Source organism: Paralichthys olivaceus, chromosome 5, assembly GCF_024713975.1.
Source record: "Paralichthys olivaceus isolate ysfri-2021 chromosome 5, ASM2471397v2, whole genome shotgun sequence".
Taxonomy (NCBI): Eukaryota; Metazoa; Chordata; class Actinopteri; order Pleuronectiformes; family Paralichthyidae; genus Paralichthys; species Paralichthys olivaceus.
Window position 1 is genome coordinate 18,804,853 of NC_091097.1, and position 20,889 is coordinate 18,825,741.

Below are 20,889 nucleotides of genomic sequence, written 5' to 3' on the forward strand. Positions count from 1 at the left end.
ACAGATACAGACTGTAACTGTGGCTCAACAGGGAAGCAAACATGTGATGTGGTTTTCAAGACGCTTCGGGGATTAATGATGTTAATGTGTTGGTGCGGCTCCATAATTACATGTAATTCAAACAATGTGAATGTTGCACAAGGAATTGGAAAAACAAAGTAAATCCAGATTGGAAACTTTAACATTCTTTACAAATCTAGTGTCACATCATCTTGGTATTTTATTTTACTTGTATTCATTTACTCCTTCAACTTCATTTTTTCTTCAGATTTATAATTTTTATGTCTCTTACCTCTTTTAATCTCTTTACTTCTTTTATTCTACTATTGTTTATCTTTTTTTATTTAGCTTGTAAATTGGTTGAAACTGTTCTTGATTGCTTCATTTCTGTAGAAAATAAAACTATTTGCTGTTCCGCATCTGTGGGAACACGAGGCATCAGGATCCTGGAGTGGATGACACTGCTCTTCTTAATATTTTGTAGAGCTGCACACATGTTGTGTGTATTTGTTATGTGAGGTGTGTAACAGGCCTTTCAGCCTGACCACAACATGTTTTGACCTCTGACCTTGATGAGCGCAGAGCAGTGTCCCATCCCCGGCAGTTTGAAGTCTCTGTTTCGGAGGCTGGGGACCAAGGCCGGGATCAGATCCAGCAGGTCTCCCACTGAATTCAGGAACTGGATGGCAAACAGGGACAGCGGCTGGGAGAGGGACACCAGATAAACAGCTGTTAGTCTGAGCATGAAGACGAACAGTGCTGACGCCTTCAGAGCGAGAGACACAGCCACGGAAATAAGTCTATGATCAACTGAATCTTCTTGTAAAATAATTTTAAGTTTCAGGGCCTCCACACCTTTAGCCCTTGTTTCTTGGCCCAGTCCCTTGCTCCGGCTTGTAGTCCGTCCATCTGGGCCACGATGAAGCCTGCGTGTCTCCACAGAGGATCGGAGCTCTTGTTGGACTTCACTTGCTCTCTGACCCATGAATCCTGCTTCCTACGAGCACAACATCGACACTTTCTCTTCTCTGCTTTATTCGTCACATTTGACTGTAAAACCTTGAAAAACACTGAGCTCCGAACTAAAACATCTGCATTTTGCAGTTTTTAAAAGGAAAAAGGGAAACAGACTAACGCCATGAAACTCTGAACCAGGCCGAGGATCCTTGGGTCGTCAATCAGCTGCGGGTACATGTTGGTGTAGTGGTCCATCATCTGCCTGGGGAGGGAGAGGATATGAATATTAGTTAAATGTATATTGTGCTGTATTGTTGTTGTGAAATGACCACGACAGCACAGTTCTCACTGGGCGGTGAGGAAGCCTTCGAGGTATCCGGCCAGAAAGAAGGTGACCTCGTCGGTCTCGGGAGTTTTTCCGTAGCCGGCGCGGATCTCTAGGACGCTCCAGCCTGTGCTGGACAAGGTGTTGTTCAGGTACCCGTACGCATCCCCCTCCTTCTCCAGCACGCCTTCCTTCAGCAGGACGTTCTTTTGGAGCGGATCCCAGTACACGGTGGCTGCTGTCATCTCTGAGAGGAATTCACAAAGATTGATCTATCGCCCAATCATTTCATTTGAACATACAGAGGCAATGAGCTTTACAGAAAAACTTTAAATGTTAAATGAGATAGAAAGTACATAAATAAAATAACCAAACACTCATACAGCTCATACATTAAATACAATATTCTCACTAAAGTATTTACTTTACACTCTACTAAACTACCAACAGCCTGAGAGAAAAGAAATGTTTGAGAGTTTCATTTTAACTTTAACAAAGACTTAAATCAACTTACACATGAGGGTCACGAGACAGACAGAGGGGTGAAGAAGGAATCCAGATGCGCAGGTTAATAATATGACCTATATGTTATTAACCTGCACATCTGGATTTCTTCTCTCCTCGTCTTCTGCACCTGTGGACTCTGCGTTGACACCGCGGCTGGAAGCAGCAGCAGTGTGACCACAGAGAGTCCTGACAGAACAACCACTTCACCGGGACTCGACCTACTTACTGTCTGCGGAGCAGAGGCTCGCTGTGAGCAGGAGGAGAACACACGCACTGCCGACTGGAGGCATGGCCGCCGCGGTGGAGGCGGCAGCTGAGAGGTAAAAGCGAGGACAGGAGACACCGTGCTGCAGGAGTGAGACGAGTCGTCTCGTCCCGAGGAGGAGTTGATTTCTGAGGAAGCGGAGGAGGAGGAGGAAGAGGAGGAGGAGCGGGTCCTGATTGGCTGCAGGGACACGGTGGTTATTTGTGGTCGTATAAGGTTACCTGTGGTTGTGTATGGTCACGTGGGGCAGTGACGCCGTGGTTATATGGTCACTTCCCTAAAAGATCACAGCAGATTTATCAGAAAGATAAAAAACGCTTCACCCCAGATGGGACTCGAACCCACAATCCCTGGCTTAGGAGGCCAGTGCCTTATCCATTAGGCCACTGGGGCTCAATAGAACGAAAAGTGGTATAGTATTAATTTAAAGTAACACATTCGTTTTATTTTGAAAAGTGCGGATCGCCACTTCTGTTGTTGTGGTTGTTTTGTTTCTTCGCTGTCGTTGAGTTTGTGTTGATGTGTTCTCTGGTAGTTGTGTTGATAAGTAGGTTGAGTATTGGACAAAGTGTATTCGTCTTCTTAAGGGGTAAAATAATAGGCAGTGTTACCGGAAGCAGTGCGCCGGCGTCTGATTTAGAAAACTGTATTTCCTGTGCTTCCGTGAAGTCACTTCCTCTTTCCCTCGGACTCTTGTTGAGCAGGTGCACGTTTTCTTTACTCTCACTTCTTCTGTGAGTTTGTTGTGCAAGTGACGTTATGATACTGGTGACGTGTAATGGGGTTTTTTTTGTGTCGTCATTTATTACTGCTCATGTGTAAACCTGGAGAAGAGGCGTGTCTGCACATGTGTGTGTTGTGGAGCTGCTGTGCACGTTACAGGTATGTGGGTTTAAACGTGTGTTGTTTTTCTACTGGCCAACATAGTGTGTGAGATTAGTTCATTTATGTAAATGGTATTTCTTTAATTATTTCATTTTATTAATTTCAATTATTTGATTTACTCTTTATTCTCTTTCCTTGAGAAGGTGCTGAGTGCACAGTGTTCACAAACAGACTTCACATCACAGATGCTGCTGCTGCGGTTGTAATAAATCGTTCGAGGATACTTCCCTTGGAGTGTGTCGTTACCTCGCTCACAACACAACGCAGAGTTAGAGACACTACACTGAGTCCTAATAAGGATAACAGCACAGACCTGTGTATGTGCGTGTTATTTTATAAAACATTTTCCTCAGTCAATGACACATAACCAAGATAGAAATGTTCAGATAGTTGGAAATAAAGGACAATTACATCATTATCAAATAGACAACAAGCATTTAAGTTATTGTTAATTTATTTGTGGTACAAAACAAATCAGCTTTATCTGTTTATGAGCCGACCTGTGCAACAGAAGACAACAACACACACTAGGTCCCTTTGATGCATTTCTTTCCAGTTATGCAGAAAAACAAAACCATACATGAAACACAATCCTCTTGAAACCTTCACTGAATGTAAGTGCACTACTTGCTGACTGCAGATCAGGGTGGTCTGATGTGATGCTGCCCCCAAGTGATCGCCTCTAACTACACAGTGAATCATGAAATGCACAAAATCATCTCAATCCTCAGAAGATGATGAAAATAAAAGACACGATTGAATAATTATATTAACTGTGATATAGAATCCATATTTCCCTTTAGAACTTTGAAGTATATTTGGAAAAATTGAATAAATAAAGTTGGAATGACAAAAGAGAAAATACAACATTAGTGATTTTAAAGCCTTTGTGTTATGGTTATTTACATGTAGTGTTTGTATCCTCTAATCCACAACGACGTCATGTCTGCGACAGCCACGAACATTTGCCAGTTTTTGTTATGATGAGGAGAAAATAATTTCTTTCTTGTGACGCTATTTACCGCAAAATAATAATTTACTTTGTAGCTAAATAAATCCCACTAACTTTGTTGCTGTAAAAAATAAATCAAAATGTTAAAGTATAACAGCCCAGAACCATTAAACTTCATTAAACTAAGAGCTACGAAGGCACAACTCATACGGTTCCTACTCTGCAGCATGAAAACCCGTCCACAGCTTCAGATGAAGTTTCCTTCTGTTTGACCTTGTTTTGTGAAAGACAGTTAAAAAGCAAAGGAGAAAGTTGAGAATTAAATTTCGTTATGATAACACCAACAGACACGCCTGCCACATGATAACAGCTATTTTCAGTAGTATTCACCTTTCCAAAACACTTCTAACCATTCTTGCTGCCATATTGCACTGCAAAGATCACTGCTGGGTGACTGTAAAATGTTACTTCATCTCCACAAGAACACGCACACTCACAAAAACACACTCATTCGTCATCGACCAGTTTCTCTGCGCCGTTCTCCGTTTGACCGCCTGCGCTGCCTCCTCCTTCCTCTCTTCCTCTTCCGTCCTCGTCCTCCTCTTCGTCTTCCGTGTAGGACAGCGACTGGGTGCTGTAGTTGATCATGGTGCGGGACAGGTCCACTTCGATGGGGAACACGTCCGCCTCCTTCAGAACAGCGTAGCACTCGTCGTAGTAATGCGACATGCCGGAGACGAAGCGCTGCAGCTGGAACACTATGTCCTGGACTGTGGAGGCAGGAGGAGTGAAGGAAAGAAAAGGTGATCGGTGTTAAAAGAGACTGTATCAGCTGTAATTTACTAACCATACATTTTAATGGTGTATTTGTGCCAATGTAAAAACGTCATACTGTGATTATCCTGGCAAAAATAGGTTTGTATGATATTATGTCTTTCTCATACTATGGTGATACATCCTGACATGATAACAGACCATGTTTCTGATCCAGCAGCTCTATCTTCTCCAGAACGTCCTTCCTCATTTTGGCGAAGCGGGCCCGGGCCTCCTGCCGACACCGCAGCACCAGGCGGTACTCGTAGTTACCGGTACTCACACGATACATGGGCTCTCCCATGGCCTGTAGAAACAAGCACATTATTCACATCACATTTGAGAACATAAAAAAACCTAAATGACACAGATCATACGCTCAGTCCGGGTTTTGTGGCTTTAACAGTTCATTGATAACTTCCCGTGTGTAACAGCCTGCAGAAAATGAGCCGATGCAGGGGTTTGGTCCCGAGCCTCAAATCTGTACAGTCACATCTAAATATGACTGAATATTTTATACTCACAATACTGCTGTATTCCTCATCGTCCATTTCCTTCACCTTCAGACAGTATGACTGAAAGAGACAAGAAATGAGTTGAATTATTCAGTTGAGTGACAGGAGCCCTGTTTAATAATTGAATGATTTGCTGAGTCGTACACTGAACCAGAAGAACAGAGCTGTGGCTTTACCAGATACTCAAACTTCACATCCAGGTACTTGCGGATGGTGAGCTTTGTGTCAGGTATGGCCTTGTGAAGGTACGTGTTCAGGTCATGGAGCATCTGTTCAACGAGACATGAGGAAGTGTTGGATTAACTCTTAAAGTAACACACTTGTAATATTTTATATTATTTTTGTGCTTGAATTGTTAATAATGTTTGATCAAATATAACTGGATTAAAAAATGTGAACATTAAATTCTAAAATAATTTTCCTCTTTGAGACACCTGGTAGTTTTCAGTAAAATGCTTCAGATCCAACCTCTAAACTGAACTCACGGGTTTGATGGTCTTTAGCAGCTGAATTCCATATTTCTCAATGTTGCGATGAGCATCTGCAAACTTCACAAACGCCTCGCTGGCTGCAGCCTGAGGCTCTCGAACGCCGATGACAGAGAAAACGTCACCGAAAGCTGAAAAGACATGTAATCAAATACAAATCTGATATATGAGACACTAGTACTGAGATAATATCTACAAGAAAGATCTGTCTTTTCTGATTGTGATCAGTGTAACTCACCTCTGTGAGTCTGAGAAAGCTCAAAAAAAGCTCTGAGCAGCCTCTTTGTGTGTTCCATCAGCCCTGCAGTCCAACACAGGAAAAACGTCAACAACGATGATTCTGGAATAACTGATGTCAGAGTGGGAGTTATCACATTATTCTTCACCTTTGTAGAGCTCTGCTGTTTTCTCCAGCTCTTCCAGTCTTTTAACCAGTCCATCTGCAAAGGTAACATTCATTTACATAAGCATTATTGTAATTTATCTCAATCTATGTGAAAACACTCTTAATGATCGTGATAATAATCTCACCGTTGCAGAGAATCGCTCTGCTGAGTCCCAGAGCGTCTGCTGTGCCTGAGCTCATATTCTCTACCAGCCGATGTTTGACCTTTTTCAGCACTGAAACACACAATGTATGTGTTATATGTATGTTTATCCAAAGCACTGCAATACAATACATGAAACTACAAAACACAGAAAGTAATGTTAGGGACTAAAAGTGAGTATGTGTGTTTTGGAGGAGATACCTATATCCAGAGACTTCCCCTGTTTTGGATCTGCCTGCAGTTTGTTGTAGTGAATCGTTGCTTCTCCCTGACACACAGTTACATAAACAACAACAAATAAATCAGACACGTATTTAATTTCATAAATATAATAAATGATTGAAATGAATACTGTGCTTTTCCAGCGCCATGACACCGTGGGTGAAATTCACATGCAGTATTTGGAATGACGGGGCAACAGCAACACAATCTAATCCTTTAATTCCCACACTGAACTCTCTCTTTAATCCGTCGTGCAGGAAGTCAGGGAATTTTTGACGGTGTGAACAATGGCTGCTAAAACAACACAGGCGGTCTGTGCTGGTGACGCCATGCTGAATGCTGCCGGCTATTATCATGAGCTCTTCTGCATCGCTTAGCAAGACAGTTCAGTCCCTTCTCTCCACAGTCCAGTGGCGGGTGTGCACTCGAATTTAGTAAAGTGTTTGACTATTGATAAATCTACGACCAGAGTTGGATACGAAAAAATGTGAGTAATTTTTTATTGATTTGAATGTTTCTAGTTTCTAGTTTAATTGGTTAAACTGACCCAAAGACATATTTCTACTGTAGAGCCTATATTTATTTACGTATTGTTCACATACCTTCACATACTATCAATTACTGAAAGGTATTTATAGAGCTGATCAAGGTCTAGACTGGATCCACAGAATTGCAGAAGAAATAAATAATAATCCATCTGACTGTATACTAATGGTGTTCAGGACTATCGATAACTATGAACTGTAATCCCCAGAGCTTGAGTACCTGGACAACTTGAATCATCTTGGCCACCTCCACTTTAGTCTTTCCCTTAACGGGTTTCCCGTTCACACCTGTGATTTCATCGCCTGCTGCCAGCGTCCCCTCCAGAGCTGCTGGAGTGTTATCAAAGACCTGTGAGAGACGACAGAAACCACATATAAAAAGGTACCAATAACGAAGAGTATCTGACATAATCAAATATTATAAAACTTGAAACATTACAGAAATATTCTGTCAGATTTAAAAACATGCTGGTTTTTGAACGTGCTCTGTACCTACCTGGACAATGTAGAGGCAAGGACAGTACTGTGCCCCACCACCAATGCTGATGCCAATCAGGTTGTTAGCATCTTTCTTCAGACACACAGTGCCAGGTACTGTTGGTATCCCACTGTTCAGGAGAAAAGATTACACACTGAGATCTGCAGCATTTATGTGACACTGTTCTTGGACAATTCTAATAAGCAAAGACTTATAATATACAACTCTTAATTATTCTTTATCGAAACAACCAGCAGTTACATCACACTGACCGTAACTATTATATATAATGAAAACAATAATGGGAATAAAAAAATAGCAAATAAATAAAGAAATATACTGCAAACAAAATAATAACACCATGTGTGAAGAGATGATTCAAGGATTCAATTAGCTTTTAAAACAGTGACTTGCTTGAACGGCTGAGATCATTAAAAAGTAAACACTCACAGCTTGTCCTCTTCCAATTCATAGTCCATGTCTGTGAACATCGCAGGGCAGAGTCACTCCTGTCCCTGTGGGTGAAAACACCAAACACAGTGTGACCGATGAGACGAGCAACCGCTGACATAAACAGGGATTTCAAGTGAGAGTCGAGTCCGATCATCCTGAGGGAAAGTGCTGGAAAAAAAGAAGCAGGTCATTGTGCTTCATCAGGAGTCAGACACAGGAGGAGCAGGAGGAGGAGACGCCAGCTGCTGCAGCAGGTGAACTAACAGCTGGTAGCTAGCAGCCTGTGCTAACTACCCGTGGTCAACCTGTAAAATGAGTCTGAATCAGCGTAAAGTAAAGTGACTGCGCTGACATCGCTGATACAAACTGTGATATTTATACAAATCCACTCAACGGGAGCGATCGACAGGAGAAGAGCTTGCTAACGCTGGCTAATTCGCTGCTAGCTGCTAGGGCTATTAGCAGGTTCCACTTGTTTAGAAACGTCATCACACGATTTACCTTCGTTAGTGTTCACACCAGTTTCTCATAAAAACGTCTGTTAATATGAATAAAAAGTTAAAAAAGATTTATTTCTGTCCCTTTATTCTTGAACTGTGTGAAAGTCCGAGGCCATTGACAGCCGCTCTGTTTACTTTATTTTGTCACTTCCGGCAGCGCAGCGGAAGTTGTTTTGCGTTGTTGTTCTTCTTCTGTTGTGTTTAATGTGTTGTTGTTTTTTGAAGCACTACCGCCCTCGTCTGGAGAGGAGTGTCACTACATTCTATTCCGTTGTATTGGTTACAGGGTAAAAATAAATACTCCAGTGTTTCCATGTCTGTTCTTTATCTTAAAGGGAAAGTTCACGCTTAAATAAAAAGTCACTCATTATCTCCTCACCTCTATGCCGACGGATCGGCGGGTGAAAAGTGTTTGAGTTTCAGGGGTAATGAAATTAAACTTAGCGGTGACCACAGACTGAGCGGACACGTCTGTTGGGTGTTTGTGTCCCTCTGATGTAATCAACAGTGTCCTGACCCTCCTCACCACCTGATCTAAATCTCATCGTTTGAAGATTGATTAAAGAGACAGTTGATCTTGTTCGTAAGACGAGATTGTGATGATGATGACTGAGTCACTTTGAGCCTTTACATTATATAAGAGGAGAAACTTTATAATCACACATTTTCCTTTTTCTTGTCCTCGGAGCCTCAAGACTGAACCAACCTCCTTCATCTTCCACTGAAGCTCCAGGACTCTTCACACACACCAGGACCCAACATGAGCTTGGTAAGTTTTTATCTCACTGCACTGAGGCCTGTAGTTCGTGATGTGTTGGCAGATATCAATGTTTGACGTCTCATTTTCTAAATAACTTGTTTTAAACTCTGAACACCAGCAACTTGAACTGAAGAATGTGAATCTGCAAACTGGAGATCAGCTGAAAATAAAAGGAATAATTCTGCATGATGCTGACAGGTAACCTAACCCAACGCCTGTATAACAATCTTTAAAATCCCTGTGAATACATGTGTGTTCCAATCTCTGCAAACATCTGGATTTACCTACATTTCTTGTCTGAACTCAGATTCCAGATCGACCTCGGCAGCGATGAAGAGAACCTGGCGCTGCACTTCAACCCTCGGTTCCACGACGACAGCGATGGATCTGTGCTTGTGTGCAACTCCAAGTCTGACGGCTGTTGGGGCGACGAGCAACGGGATCTACACAACCCCTGGCAGAGAGGTGCAGAAATTAAGGTGAGGGAAAAGAAAAGATCAGTATGGAAAGTTCTATGAAATGTTTGATGAGGATCTGTTGACTGGGTTTCATCTCTCACCTCAAGCTGTGTTTGAGTTTGAGTCTCACTTGGTTTTGAAACATCTGCCTCAGAGCTAAAATATGAAACATCTTCTCTATCTCAGATCGTGTTGAAGTTGGCCGGAGACATGTTTGAGGTGGAACTCGCTGACGGAAATGAAGTCCAGTTCCCTAACCGTGTTGGCATGGGCGTCTTCAACTTCATCAGAGTCACTGGAGACATCAAACTGACGTGCTTAAAGCTCAGCCAATAGACCCAGCTGCTGCAGCTCCTGCATGCTGTGTCCCTCAGTTTGGTCGAAAACAATAAATGAATGATTAAAGACTTTTAATTAACTACAAAGAAAGTTTTTGTTTTCTCAGTTTTCTACGTCACTGTATATGAATTAAATACAAAAGTGTTCTTAAGTTTGGGTTCTTCCGTCACCACTGTTTATTTGAAATGGTGTCGCTTACATACGATTACATACGGCACAACCTAAAATGATGCTGCTTTCAAATACTTCAAATAAAGTGAAAACAAAAGAAGCCACTGGAATATTGTGTTTGTTATTTTGTGATGGATTATAAAATATTAAAAACAGCTTCATATGTTGGATTATCATGAAATGTGAGACAACAGTGTTCAAGTAAAACAATTATAATTCTAAATGTTTGATGAACAAAAAGTATATAACAGCTGCAACTGTAAAAAAAACCTTTTATTTCCTATGACAGTGAATTTATTTACAACGTACGCAGACGTTTACAACATTAATATGAAAAAAGAGTCAAAATGCTGTGATCTTTGTTCGTGTAAATCGTGTTTCATGTGGTGTTAGGTGTTGATCAGCTGAGCACAAACAAGTAGTCTTTCAAAACCCACTGTTCTTCAGAGCGTCCTCATAGATTCATTCATTCTATGACTCAAACCATGTAACAAAGTTTCTGCTATTAATAATCTGGATCATTTCCCAACTGGTGTGTTGAGCAGAGAGCGGAGAACGTCCAGGATCCAGGTCCATGATGAAAACCTTCCTCCTGCAGAAACTGAACACAGACCAGGATCTGGAAGCTGATCGACGGTGCGTGTGAGAAGAGGAGGAAGAGGAAGAGGAGGAGGAGGAGGAGGGATGCTTCTGCAGAGGAAGAACAGAACATCATACAAACCTGTCTGACTTTACAAGAACCCTCAGATCCCTCAATGTTTTCCACGATTCTGTTGGATGAACGTTTAGTTTGAATTTCAACATCTACACTTTTATCTCCTCCTCTTCCTCAGGGAAGCTGTACGGTGTTTTGCGGCTGCAGGAGAGAGCAGGTGAGGGGGTGCTGCTGCTCATCCTCGTCCCCTTCGAGAAGGACCCTCCGCCGTAATGACGAGAGAGCACGTCCGCTGCCCTCTGGAACTTTTCTGCCTCCATGAGAGACTCCACTCTCTGTGGAGACCCAGTGGACCTGTCTGGCGTCCCCAGAGACCTCCTGTCCTCCTCTGGCTCGTCCCTGTTAGAGCTGCATGACCGTCCTCTGCTGTACATCGTCCTGCTGAACGACCCGCTGCTCATGGACGGGTTGGGTGAAGTCATCTCAGGGCTCTGCACAGGCGTCTCTGTTAGAGAGTCCTCATCTTCCTCTTCTGCTTCCTCATCTTCCTCATCTGCTGCCTGGCTGTGGTTGGACATCTGGAGGCAGCGGGGGTTGTCAATCAAGCTGAGCACCTCAGTCATGAGAGAAGGTCCGAGGTCTACGGTGAACGAGGCCAGGGAGTCCGAGCGAGTCATGGTGCTGCCGCCGCCGCCGTCTGTTAGAGACCCTCTCTGCACGTCTCCGTCCTGAAACTGTCTGTCAAAGCGAGGGAGGCGGGGCAGAGTGACGAATCCAGACTGAAGACCTGGAATCAAACAAACACACTTACATCACTAAAGTCAACCGAACTAATAATAAAACATGGAGACAACATCTCAAACACATCAATGTGATTTAAAACAAGAGTGACACCGACGTGGGTACAAGGATGTTTACTGGACATGTTGGATTTAAAGTAAAAATCTGAGTGAAAACAGAATTAACATTGGACGACTCCAGTGACCACAGTGTCTGATTGTTGCTGGTGTTGATGGAGCTGCAGGACAGAAGACACTGTCAAATCTAATTCCTTGGTTTATGTCACTTGATCATCATCAAAATTCTACAAAGTTCCGACGCAGAAAGAAACTGATGAAGAGAAAATGATACAGAGCTGATGAGGAGGCTTGTAAGGCCAGCAATTCACCTGCTCCACCAGAAGATGGCAGTACGTGAGAACCCTGAAGTAATCATTACCTCTGCCAATCAGCTGATGTTTGTTTGTTTGTTGTTTGTCAGCAGAATCAGACAGAAACCACCTGAGGAACACGAGCCAAGACAGTTTCATCCTTTCCTCAGAGAAGAATTCATCGATTTAGAAGCAAAGAATCCGACATGTTGAGGGAACTTGTATCTAGAGGTGAGTGAGTGATAATTGGTGCAGCTTGATTGAATTGACTGTTGGGCCTTGGAGGTTTGTGCTCCGCTCTCCCTTCTACTTTTTGGTGTTTTTCTCTTGGGCATGACACAACCTCCACATTCGTCCCTTTATTGCAAAATTAAAAACAAAAACTCAACATGCTTAGTGGAAGTAAATATCTGTACTTGAAGTATTAAAGTACTGTATTACTTACTTATTTTCTTTGTGATACTGCAATCTCAATACTAAACATTTGATGAAATTAAAAAAACTAATATCACATATATACCCACAGTTGACCTAGTTTTGGAATTCACTCATTTGTGGCCGACATTCCAAGACTGAAATCTGCACCGCGATGAGCAGTCTGTGAAAACGTGGGCGGGAATGACATAATGACACATGTGGCAAACGGCGAAACCCGCTGGCATCCAACATCCTGCCTCACTTCACTGATGCAAATTCCTCATGAGTTAGGTAAAGACTCCGGAGACGGGTTAGGGGGGATTTCCAGCACACGGCGGCTTCATAACTCTGATTGATCCACAGATTAAAACGAATGGTGCATTTATGCTGTGCATCCAGGCGGCTGCACGTGCACAGAGAGACGACAGGAAATGCCCACTAAGTATCTTTCTCTATCTCAAACCAGCTGTGTGTGTTTGTGTGTGTCGACCTAATTGTGTACAGGTGTTGCCTAGGTGATTCCAGATGACTCAGAAGAAGCCGTGTGTTTGCTGGTCGTCCTGGAGGAATGTGGGAAAGATCACCCGCTCTATTTATGTGTCACTGGACGTTTATAGTCGACTCTTTTCAGCACAGCTCTTAATGTTGTTTGTCTGCAGGAGAGTGAACAGTAAGAACAGGGACGATGTATCATTGCACCAGGACGTCTTTGTTTTCCTGATGGAGACTAACACATTGTTTCTGTACCAATGGACCATAAGGAGGCCAATGGAACCAAAAGATGAACAAAAAGAGAAAGAGTACTCGCTGTAGTCTGCAGAACACCTCCTCAAAAATCTCCACATGTCACATCAGAAACAAAACATTTGATTTAATGTTAAACGTCCTGATCCGAAAACCAGTGGAGGTCATGTTTGTGTCTTGGAGGAACATTTTTGAAGATTTCACAGATTCTCAGAGAATAATTCATCTTGATAGAAAATTTAGTTAAATGTGGTTTCTTCAGCTATGATAAAGAAATTATATCTGGTCAGTCTCTAAATATGGTTCTAAATTATTAAACATATGAGATCTTTTTCGAAATCATGAGTCAGGACTGATTATTAAAAGGCTTTACACAATAATGAAAGATTGACTTTGTGTGTAATCAAATGAAAACGTGTCCATATTCTAAAATACTCGAGAACGATCACGAAGCCTTGTTGCTCTGATCGAACACACGATGACCTTTCGGGACAGAATCCCAATGAACGCTGGAATGAATCCTTTGAAATGCTTCGAGCTGTTTGTTGAGGAGTGATTCAAAATACAGACTTGGACATCGGCCAATTTCCTGATTGAATTGAGCTCATTTTTCTCAGGTTTCCTTTTAACTTGTAAACTCACTGGTTTGTCAGATAAAGATCTTATAAAACCCACAATCTCTTACTTTTAATGAAGACGATGTTGCCGCTCAGATGCTTTACAGAAATGCTGGAAGTGAAATCTCACCATAAGTGCAGAGGGAGTCCTCTGTTGCGCTGACAGAGCTGGGGAACATCATCCTCTGCATGCACCCATTGGGGGAGTCCATGTTGAGCTGGGGCAGGGAGATGGCGTTCTTGATGATGGGTGAGACGTCTGGCGGCGGGGATAAATCCCGGGAGCCCCCTCGCGGCCGTGGCACTGAGTTTTTCCGTACGTGCTTGAAGGTGCGTGTGAAGAAACCGGTCGTCTTGGAGCTGCTTGTGGAATCTGGACTTCCAGGCTCCCTGACGCCCCCGTAGTTACTAAGGAAGGAAGTGTCACCAAACACGTCCCCGCCGCGGCCAACATGCATCGTGTGTCGGAAGTCGCCCATTGGAGGGCTGATCATGTCCACAGAGAGGTCGCTCTTGAACCGGCGTTTCCCCTGCGAGCCAGACACAAGGCCCTTCATCCCTGGCAGTTTTCCCAGACTCATGGCCGCAGAGAAGTTGTGGAATTTCCCTTTAATTCAAATGGGAGTGTGGGTGCATGTCAGTCAGAGTTGAACTCCAGTACAGGGGTCCACTGTAAAACCAGAGGGAGAGAGAAAGAAAAAATGAAGATGCCAGGACAGTGAGGACATGCAACACAAATATGTGGCTGTTCAGTGTTCAGAGAATGTGTGAATAATCCATCGTCCACACGACCAGAGCCAACGATTTATCAGTCAACGCTTCCCCTGGATCTACACTGAAAGACGCCAGCGTGGACGTAGAGTCCCAGTCTGCATCTCTTTCTCATTCGGCTCTGTCTCTCTTCTGCACAGCTACATCTGTGTGTCTGTCCAACAATCGACTCACGTCTCCTGCACAGCAACGGCCTTCAGTCAAAATAACAAACAAGATGAATTACAAGGTCCGTCTCCTGTGGCAGCCAGAGAGTTTTGTGGCAGATGACAGTTTACACCGAAAATACATCGAGACGTAAGAAAAGCGAGGGAGCAGACTGAGGTTTACGCTGCATTCACTTGATTTACGTCTTTTTTGACATGCAGAGATGTGTAGCTGTCAGTCTAAGAGGATCTCCTCTGCAGGAAGCCTTGTGAAAACAAAGTGTGCTTCATTTATCTGAACCTGGTAAACGAACAGAATCTTAAAGACTGGAAACTCGTTGACTCTGTGATATATAAGTGTGCAGCTGCAGGGATGCAACAAAACATTAATGAAAAATGTTTGATTCATTTCCACTGTCTTCTCCTTTTTACCTTCAAGAACCTTTTAATAGAAGTGAAACACAAACACAAGACGAGTGTCAACACAGTGCTGCTTACTGGACGTGGCTCCTTTCTGTGTGTGTTCAACAGCGTCTGACAGGATCGTGTGTGTGTCTCATCCGGTGACTTGTTCTTCCTCAAAGTTCAGGAAGAGAGAGCGAGAGAGAGAGAGGGAGGGAGGGACAGGAGACAGGGTTGGTGGGGGGGGTCCACCACTATGCACCGTCTCGCTCTAAAGAGATTTATCCATGTGTGCACCACGCTGCCTGTAGACCACACCAGCTCTGTCGCCAAACTTCTTTGTCCTCCGTCCCCTCGGTTCCGACACCAGACCTCCGACAGTCAGAGAAAACAATCAGAGCGAAGGAAAAAGGAGAACGACGCTTTCTTGAAAAGGCTGATAAAGCTGAGAGGCGTAATCCAGTAACTGTTTTGTCTGCATCAGCCTGGAAGAGCAACGAGGCTCCTTCAGGATTGTCCACGCTCTGGATTATCTGATAATCTCCTCTGCCCCCCCCTCCCGCCCTCGCCTGACTCCCTCACTTGCTCTCTGCCCTCTTCAATCCACTTAGTTCTCCAATGGCGTCCACGGGGAGGGGGCTTCTGTGTTTCTCCTCTTTTCTTTCAGTTCACTTGAGGCCAGCTAAGAGAGAACGGGGAGAAAGGGACAGAGATGTGAGTTACACACTGGACCAAAGACTGAAGCTGGAGCGTTCAGGAGCACATTAATGTGTCAGGCATCTTAAAATGTGGGATTGACTGATGGTGGGGATGTTTTCTCTCTCTCTCTCTGTTGCAGAGGAGTCAGCAGCTTCTCAGGAGGACGAACATGTCAAATAAAACTTGACTCCACTGCTTCTTTCTACGTCTGAGTCATATAGTGAATATTCATTCTTGGTTTATCAAAAATATATAAAAAGATCAATAATCGATAACTAGAGGAGCTGTGAGAGAACATATCACAGCATCGCATCTGCTCCAAGATTTCAAGGGTTCTTCTTCCCCCCACGAGAGTTCATGGACATTGGCTCAGTTGTTTTTGGGTAATCCTTCTAATTAACCAACAAACAAGGCCCAACAGTTAAAAATTCACTAAATCCAGATTTAAAAAGTGAAAGAAAGTGAAAAACTAAAATCCTGGGTCTGCTTGCACATTGCATCCTTCCACCAAGTTTGGTCATTGGTCCAAGGGAGCACCAGTAAGCACCAAACATGTGACCTCTCTCAAACCGCAGCCAGGGCTGGATTAATGTCACAGGCTGCTGGAGACACTCGCCAAGGCCGCGGCCATCTGGACGTGTGATATAACAACCTGAGCAAGGTAATGTGGTGCCACTCTTCCTGCACGGGCACCGTCCCCGGCTCAGATTACCTTCAGTAAATCTGTCAACTAATCCCAGTTTTTCAACAGTTCCAGGGCAAATGTCCGGGGGTGGCCGTCACTCACCGTCTAACCTGACGGAGAGGAGGATACGATGAAGGTGCGGGTGTGTGACAGCCGGAGTAATCAACTTAGAGGTGGCGTTGAATATAGAGGAGGTGGGGCTGGACTGTGGCTGTCGCCTGCTGATCCCTCCACTCGTAACACTTGGCTTAAAGGAGCGATTAAGGCCTGTGGGGCACGAGAAGGTGAGAGACAGATAAACAAGAGCAGGGACACAAATGTTCACTGTGTGTGATGACAGCAACTGTGTTTATGATCAGATCCTTTCAGAACCTGTTTAATTTCTCTTTAGATACAGGTTCATCCCTAAATCCCTGATATGCATGTTTTTCTTGAATCTGTCCTGTTTGATGTCACAGCTTTTCATGGTGTAATTTACATGTTCTCTACTTTTACATCTGCCAATTTCTTTCACCCCCCACATCGGCCTTTTTATACGGGTTTCTTCGTGAGCAGTAAATGCGGCTCAACTCGAACCTCTCCGTGCACATTAAAGTGTCACAGAAACTTGGCCTCGTTAGATGCACAAGGAAAAAAGAGGGTTTAGATCTGCTGAACTTGTTATTTATCAGTAGACTGTACCTGTAGACGTCCACAAACAAGAATGTTTCGCGTGAGCAGGTCGAGTGATTGCAGAGACAGATGTAAACGGAACAGCGTGCGATGGGGAGATCAGACCGGACGCCATTTCTTATGGCCATCGAATAAAGGATCTGTGGACACTGATGAGAAACACATTTTTACCTCCGGTTTTTATGTGTTTTTCCCTCCAAACTTCTATTTCTGGCTCATCCTTCAATCAGGCTTTTATCTCTCTGTCTAAACACACAGAGTAAAACATGATTTCCTTCTTTCTCTCTCTCTCTATCTCTCTCTCTTCCCTGCTGAGAGAAGATTCAGACTCTGTGAAACATCTGGAGACAAGACACCACAAATTATAGGATCGGGCTCCGGTGGCACTGGTGATGGTGCTCAATCATGTGTGAGCTGATACATGTGAACATGAACGTCTCCACACACACACTGAACCGAAACCTTCTCCCTAACTTTAACCGTGAACAGTTCACGCCTAAATCAAACCTTAAACTAACCACAATTCACATCTTCTGACTGAGGTTAACCAGCACCTCAGAGAACACGTCTTGCATCATTAGGACTGAGCTTTGGTCCCCGTAAGGTCCACTCTAACTTACAGCGTCTGCGTTTATGCTATAAGGACCTAACGAGGACAAAAAGACAAAAGTACACAATGCCGTGCTGCAGTGGCTCAGCTCTGAGGTTGTTCCCTCCATCGGACCAGAGGGCCACAGTCCTTTTTTCAGCGCGGCACCAGCAAAACTGTGGTTGAGGTCGGAACACCCTGACCATTATAAACGGCTCCAAAACACAACATGCACTCGCAGTTTAAAGGCTCCGCTGCTGCAACGTGGCAAAGCACGCCGAGGCCTGCCCGCTCCACATGGCAAGGATGTGACTGTGATTATTTAGGTTCCTGGTTCGAATCCCGGCCTCTGTGGGTGGAATTTGCATGTTCTCACCTCCCACAGTTCAAAGTCAAGCAGATTGGTTGAGGTTAATTGGAGACTCTTGATTGGCCATGAGTGTGAACGGTTGTTTGAGAACAGATATGAGCTCAGTGACTTGTAAATTACCTTTATCCTTAACTCCCACACTTTCCTTAATGTTCAGCAGAGTCAACAGAATAACTCACACAGGGAACATTCCAGATAAGATTTCACTGCACATTAGAACTTTTCAGATAACTCCAAGACTCTTACGACGTGAAAGATTTCGAAGCAAACTAATTAATCTTTGTGGTCTGCCCTCATCCACTGGTTTCATAAATTCTCTCAACAGTGCAGAGGGGAAACTAGGCCAAGCAGCAGTGAAGTGCAAACATATCTCATTCCTTTCAAAAGCTGTGCTGAACAAAGAGCATAGGGAAACGTAACCTCTCCAAACCTCCACCAAGCAAACGCACACAGGGAGGTGAAGTTAATGAAACATAGAAGTGGTTGTTCAAAGGAGAAGCTGCAAAGTGTCGGGGTGGACGCCGCGGCCTCTGTGACCTGCACAGATGCAATGAGCGTTTTCATTACTTTTAATTTGGTTGATATCTTTTTCAAGCTATTTTTCAAAGTGAATCGTATAAACTGTGTCTGTGTTTGAAATGATCCAGACAGGACAGAAGTCAGACCCACAGTACAGCTGAAGCCACCCAGATGTTGGGATGGGTAAAGGACAGTCTCTCCCCATGACGTCACCTCCCTGACAGTCGGACAACCCACTGATCTGATCTCTGAAACAGTTGTTCTGTGGTTTCACCAGAGAAGCATAGTGACCAATTGATTTTGAGCGACTGCTTCCAAATTGCCGCATTTGGAAAAACTTTTTCAGTCACGACGACACAGCTTGTTTTCAACTCGTCTCTTTCCCTTTCACATATTTCTTCTGGAATAACGATGCTGTCTCTTGACTTATATATGAGCACCGAGTTTGGCCTCTTAATCTCGTATTGCAGATGTAATATAGAGCTCACACATGCATTGAATTATTTTAATCCTCAAGTCTTTATACTGGAATCCATTCAGCTTCAGGGTGAATTGAAAGTCCTCATTATCATCTACAAGACACAATGTGTCTCTCAGATCTGCAGGAGCTGCAGGAGGTGCTCAGCTCTGGTGCCCAACTTTAAAACTAAAATGGCATTCAGCCACTGTGGTGCCACTGCAGGAACCAGCTCCAAAAACTCCAACAATAACCTGCTTTCAAAATCTCCCATTCCTTGAATCACTTAATCTTGCCCTTTAGAGGTTACCTGTTTTTTAATCTATGCTTCTATAATATTTTTTTTTTTCTGTAACGCACACTGAGTGACCTCCTGTGTATTAATGCGCTTTACAAGTAAATTGCCGAGACTATAACAGCTTCTATAACTTTTCTTTTCTTTGTCTACACCATTTAAGTGCCCAAGAGAAACGTGAGCTAACACTTAAGCGAGTATTTGCACAGTAATTACAAACACATAGATTCGTAAATCGCAAAGAGACGCGTAAAAGACGCGCGTAAAAGACCCACGATGAGACTCCCGATGTACTTTTACGCAGAACTATTCTAGAAGAAAGAATGAAAGTAGGACAGAGTAGTGATTGAAAGTTAACATGATTATCTGTTGCTGTTGATTTCACATGAGCAGTTTCCAGATCTTACGAAACATGCGTCACACGAAGTGATTTACAAACCCTCACCTGAGAGTAAACTCAAGACGAGCAGATTCCGCAGAGAAACAACTTCACCACCTTCTCCCTCTGTTTTCATCCTCTTCGGGCTGCACCGTACGTTTCCCCTCAGACATGTGGAGGCTCTGAGCTGCTGCTGACAAGTGGAGGAAGATGAAGAGGAGGAGGAAGAGGAGGAGGCTGGACTACAGAAGCTTGAATAGCTCAATAATGATGGATGGAGCTGAAGCCAACAGCAACATCCTGCTACAAGTTCATCTGCGATAAGTTTGCAGAGGTCTGGGAAGAAATGGGGAATTGGAGGCTGCCTGACAAAAGATATGCAAAATTCAATCTGAGAAAAACTAGAAGAAAACCAGAAAGAGGTTCACCAGTCTGAGGACACAGAGTGAGGACACAGGAAAAAACACTGAGGTCAGACTGAAAGCTGCAAGAATAAACCACAGTGGCTCTTCTCACACTGTCCCGTCATTGTGCGTCTCCAACTAAATATGGTTGTTACTACGGGTTGTTCTGTGACCTAAAAGTTGGGGATCGGGGGAAGAAACTTGGATTGTGAAAGATGAGCCTGCACATGATGATACACACACACACACACACACACACACCCACACACACATAGAGACATCATCCGTGACCTTTGCTCAGCTCTGTAAACATGATCTCTTAATAGCTCCTGTCGGTCTCATCTACCTTTCTTCTCTCCGTGGCACCTCTTGACCTCGCTCTTGACAAAAATACACTTGTCACTGCGGCTTTCATTTGGGCATGCAACAATAATGTGTATGTGTGTGAAAGTGTGTGTAATGCATGTGTGCACAACAGGACAAGACATTCAGTCCCTCCACCTGTCATAGATTTATGATGACATCATGGAGCATTAACACACACATGTGTAAAGTCAAAGTTTATTTATGTAGCATGTTTAAAACAAGCACACAAACAAAACAACTTTTCTAAAAATGTTAAATAATCAGAATGAACATGAATATTTTTTAAATCTTAAACCTTCAGTTCACCTTATGAAATGAAAACTACATCTTTTTATGCTCTCAGGCTTCTATCTGCAGTGAGTTCCATTGAT

General features: G+C 43.5%; 4 protein-coding genes and 1 non-coding gene across 12 annotated transcripts in view; 1 reads left to right on the plus strand and 4 right to left on the minus strand.

Annotated features, from left to right (window-relative positions):
• plbd1a (phospholipase B domain containing 1a) overlaps positions 1-20,889 on the minus strand; it is a 125,342-nt gene that overhangs the window by 2,663 nt on the left and 101,790 nt on the right. Inside the window, exons 2-6 of one of the 2 annotated variants that reach the window (XM_069524844.1) lie at positions 2,016-2,112; positions 1,307-1,529; positions 1,136-1,219; positions 856-997; positions 569-703 (exon numbers count right to left, since the gene is read on the minus strand). In XM_069524844.1, coding sequence (XP_069380945.1) covers positions 569-703; positions 856-997; positions 1,136-1,219; positions 1,307-1,529; positions 2,016-2,079 — 648 coding nt within the window. In that variant the 5' untranslated portion in view covers positions 2,080-2,112. Of the gene's footprint in view, positions 1-568; positions 704-855; positions 998-1,135; positions 1,220-1,306; positions 1,530-2,015; positions 2,293-20,889 lie in introns of those variants that run through there. The other variant, XM_020105399.2, reaches the window with a different exon arrangement.
• trnar-ccu (transfer RNA arginine (anticodon CCU)) lies at positions 2,375-2,447 on the minus strand. The gene has a single exon. It is a non-coding gene; the product is annotated as a tRNA-Arg (tRNA).
• Positions 3,376-8,633, minus strand: pick1 (protein interacting with prkca 1). The gene is made up of 13 exons (XM_020105389.2): positions 8,455-8,633; positions 7,951-8,015; positions 7,519-7,630; positions 7,243-7,371; positions 6,457-6,523; positions 6,239-6,328; positions 6,094-6,147; positions 5,946-6,008; positions 5,705-5,838; positions 5,396-5,488; positions 5,229-5,279; positions 4,867-5,011; positions 3,376-4,661 (listed from the first exon to the last, which is right to left on the minus strand). The coding sequence occupies exons 2-13, from the start codon at positions 7,989-7,991 to the stop codon at positions 4,399-4,401; spliced, it is 1,242 nt and encodes a 413-aa protein (XP_019960948.1). The 5' UTR covers positions 7,992-8,015; positions 8,455-8,633; the 3' UTR covers positions 3,376-4,398.
• Positions 7,264-10,281, plus strand: LOC109641079 (galectin-2-like). Of its 5 annotated transcripts, none has more exons than XM_069524850.1 (5): positions 7,264-7,404; positions 9,142-9,222; positions 9,332-9,411; positions 9,521-9,692; positions 9,858-10,281. In XM_069524850.1, exons 2-5 carry the CDS (start codon positions 9,214-9,216, stop codon positions 10,005-10,007), a joined length of 411 nt encoding a protein of 136 aa, XP_069380951.1. In that variant the 5' UTR covers positions 7,264-7,404; positions 9,142-9,213; the 3' UTR covers positions 10,008-10,281. The 5 variants fall into 5 exon arrangements, with proteins under 5 accessions (XP_069380951.1, XP_069380953.1, XP_069380954.1 ...); XM_069524852.1 differs by having other exon boundaries at positions 7,265-7,404; positions 9,149-9,222; positions 9,858-10,103; XM_069524853.1 differs by lacking the exon at positions 7,264-7,404 and adding an exon at positions 7,975-8,207 and having other exon boundaries at positions 9,149-9,222.
• On the minus strand, positions 10,437-19,954 carry cdc42ep1b (CDC42 effector protein (Rho GTPase binding) 1b). 3 transcript variants are annotated; one of them, XM_020105396.2, is made up of 3 exons: positions 19,815-19,952; positions 13,895-14,434; positions 10,437-11,623 (listed from the first exon to the last, which is right to left on the minus strand). In XM_020105396.2, exons 2-3 carry the CDS (start codon positions 14,343-14,345, stop codon positions 10,986-10,988), a joined length of 1,089 nt encoding a protein of 362 aa, XP_019960955.1. In that variant the 5' UTR covers positions 14,346-14,434; positions 19,815-19,952; the 3' UTR covers positions 10,437-10,985. The 3 variants fall into 3 exon arrangements, 2 of the variants coding, with proteins under 2 accessions (XP_019960955.1, XP_069380946.1); XM_069524845.1 differs by lacking the exon at positions 19,815-19,952 and adding an exon at positions 15,180-15,453 and having other exon boundaries at positions 10,829-11,623; XR_011241025.1 differs by lacking the exons at positions 10,437-11,623; positions 13,895-14,434 and adding exons at positions 15,429-15,765; positions 16,570-16,734 and having other exon boundaries at positions 19,815-19,954.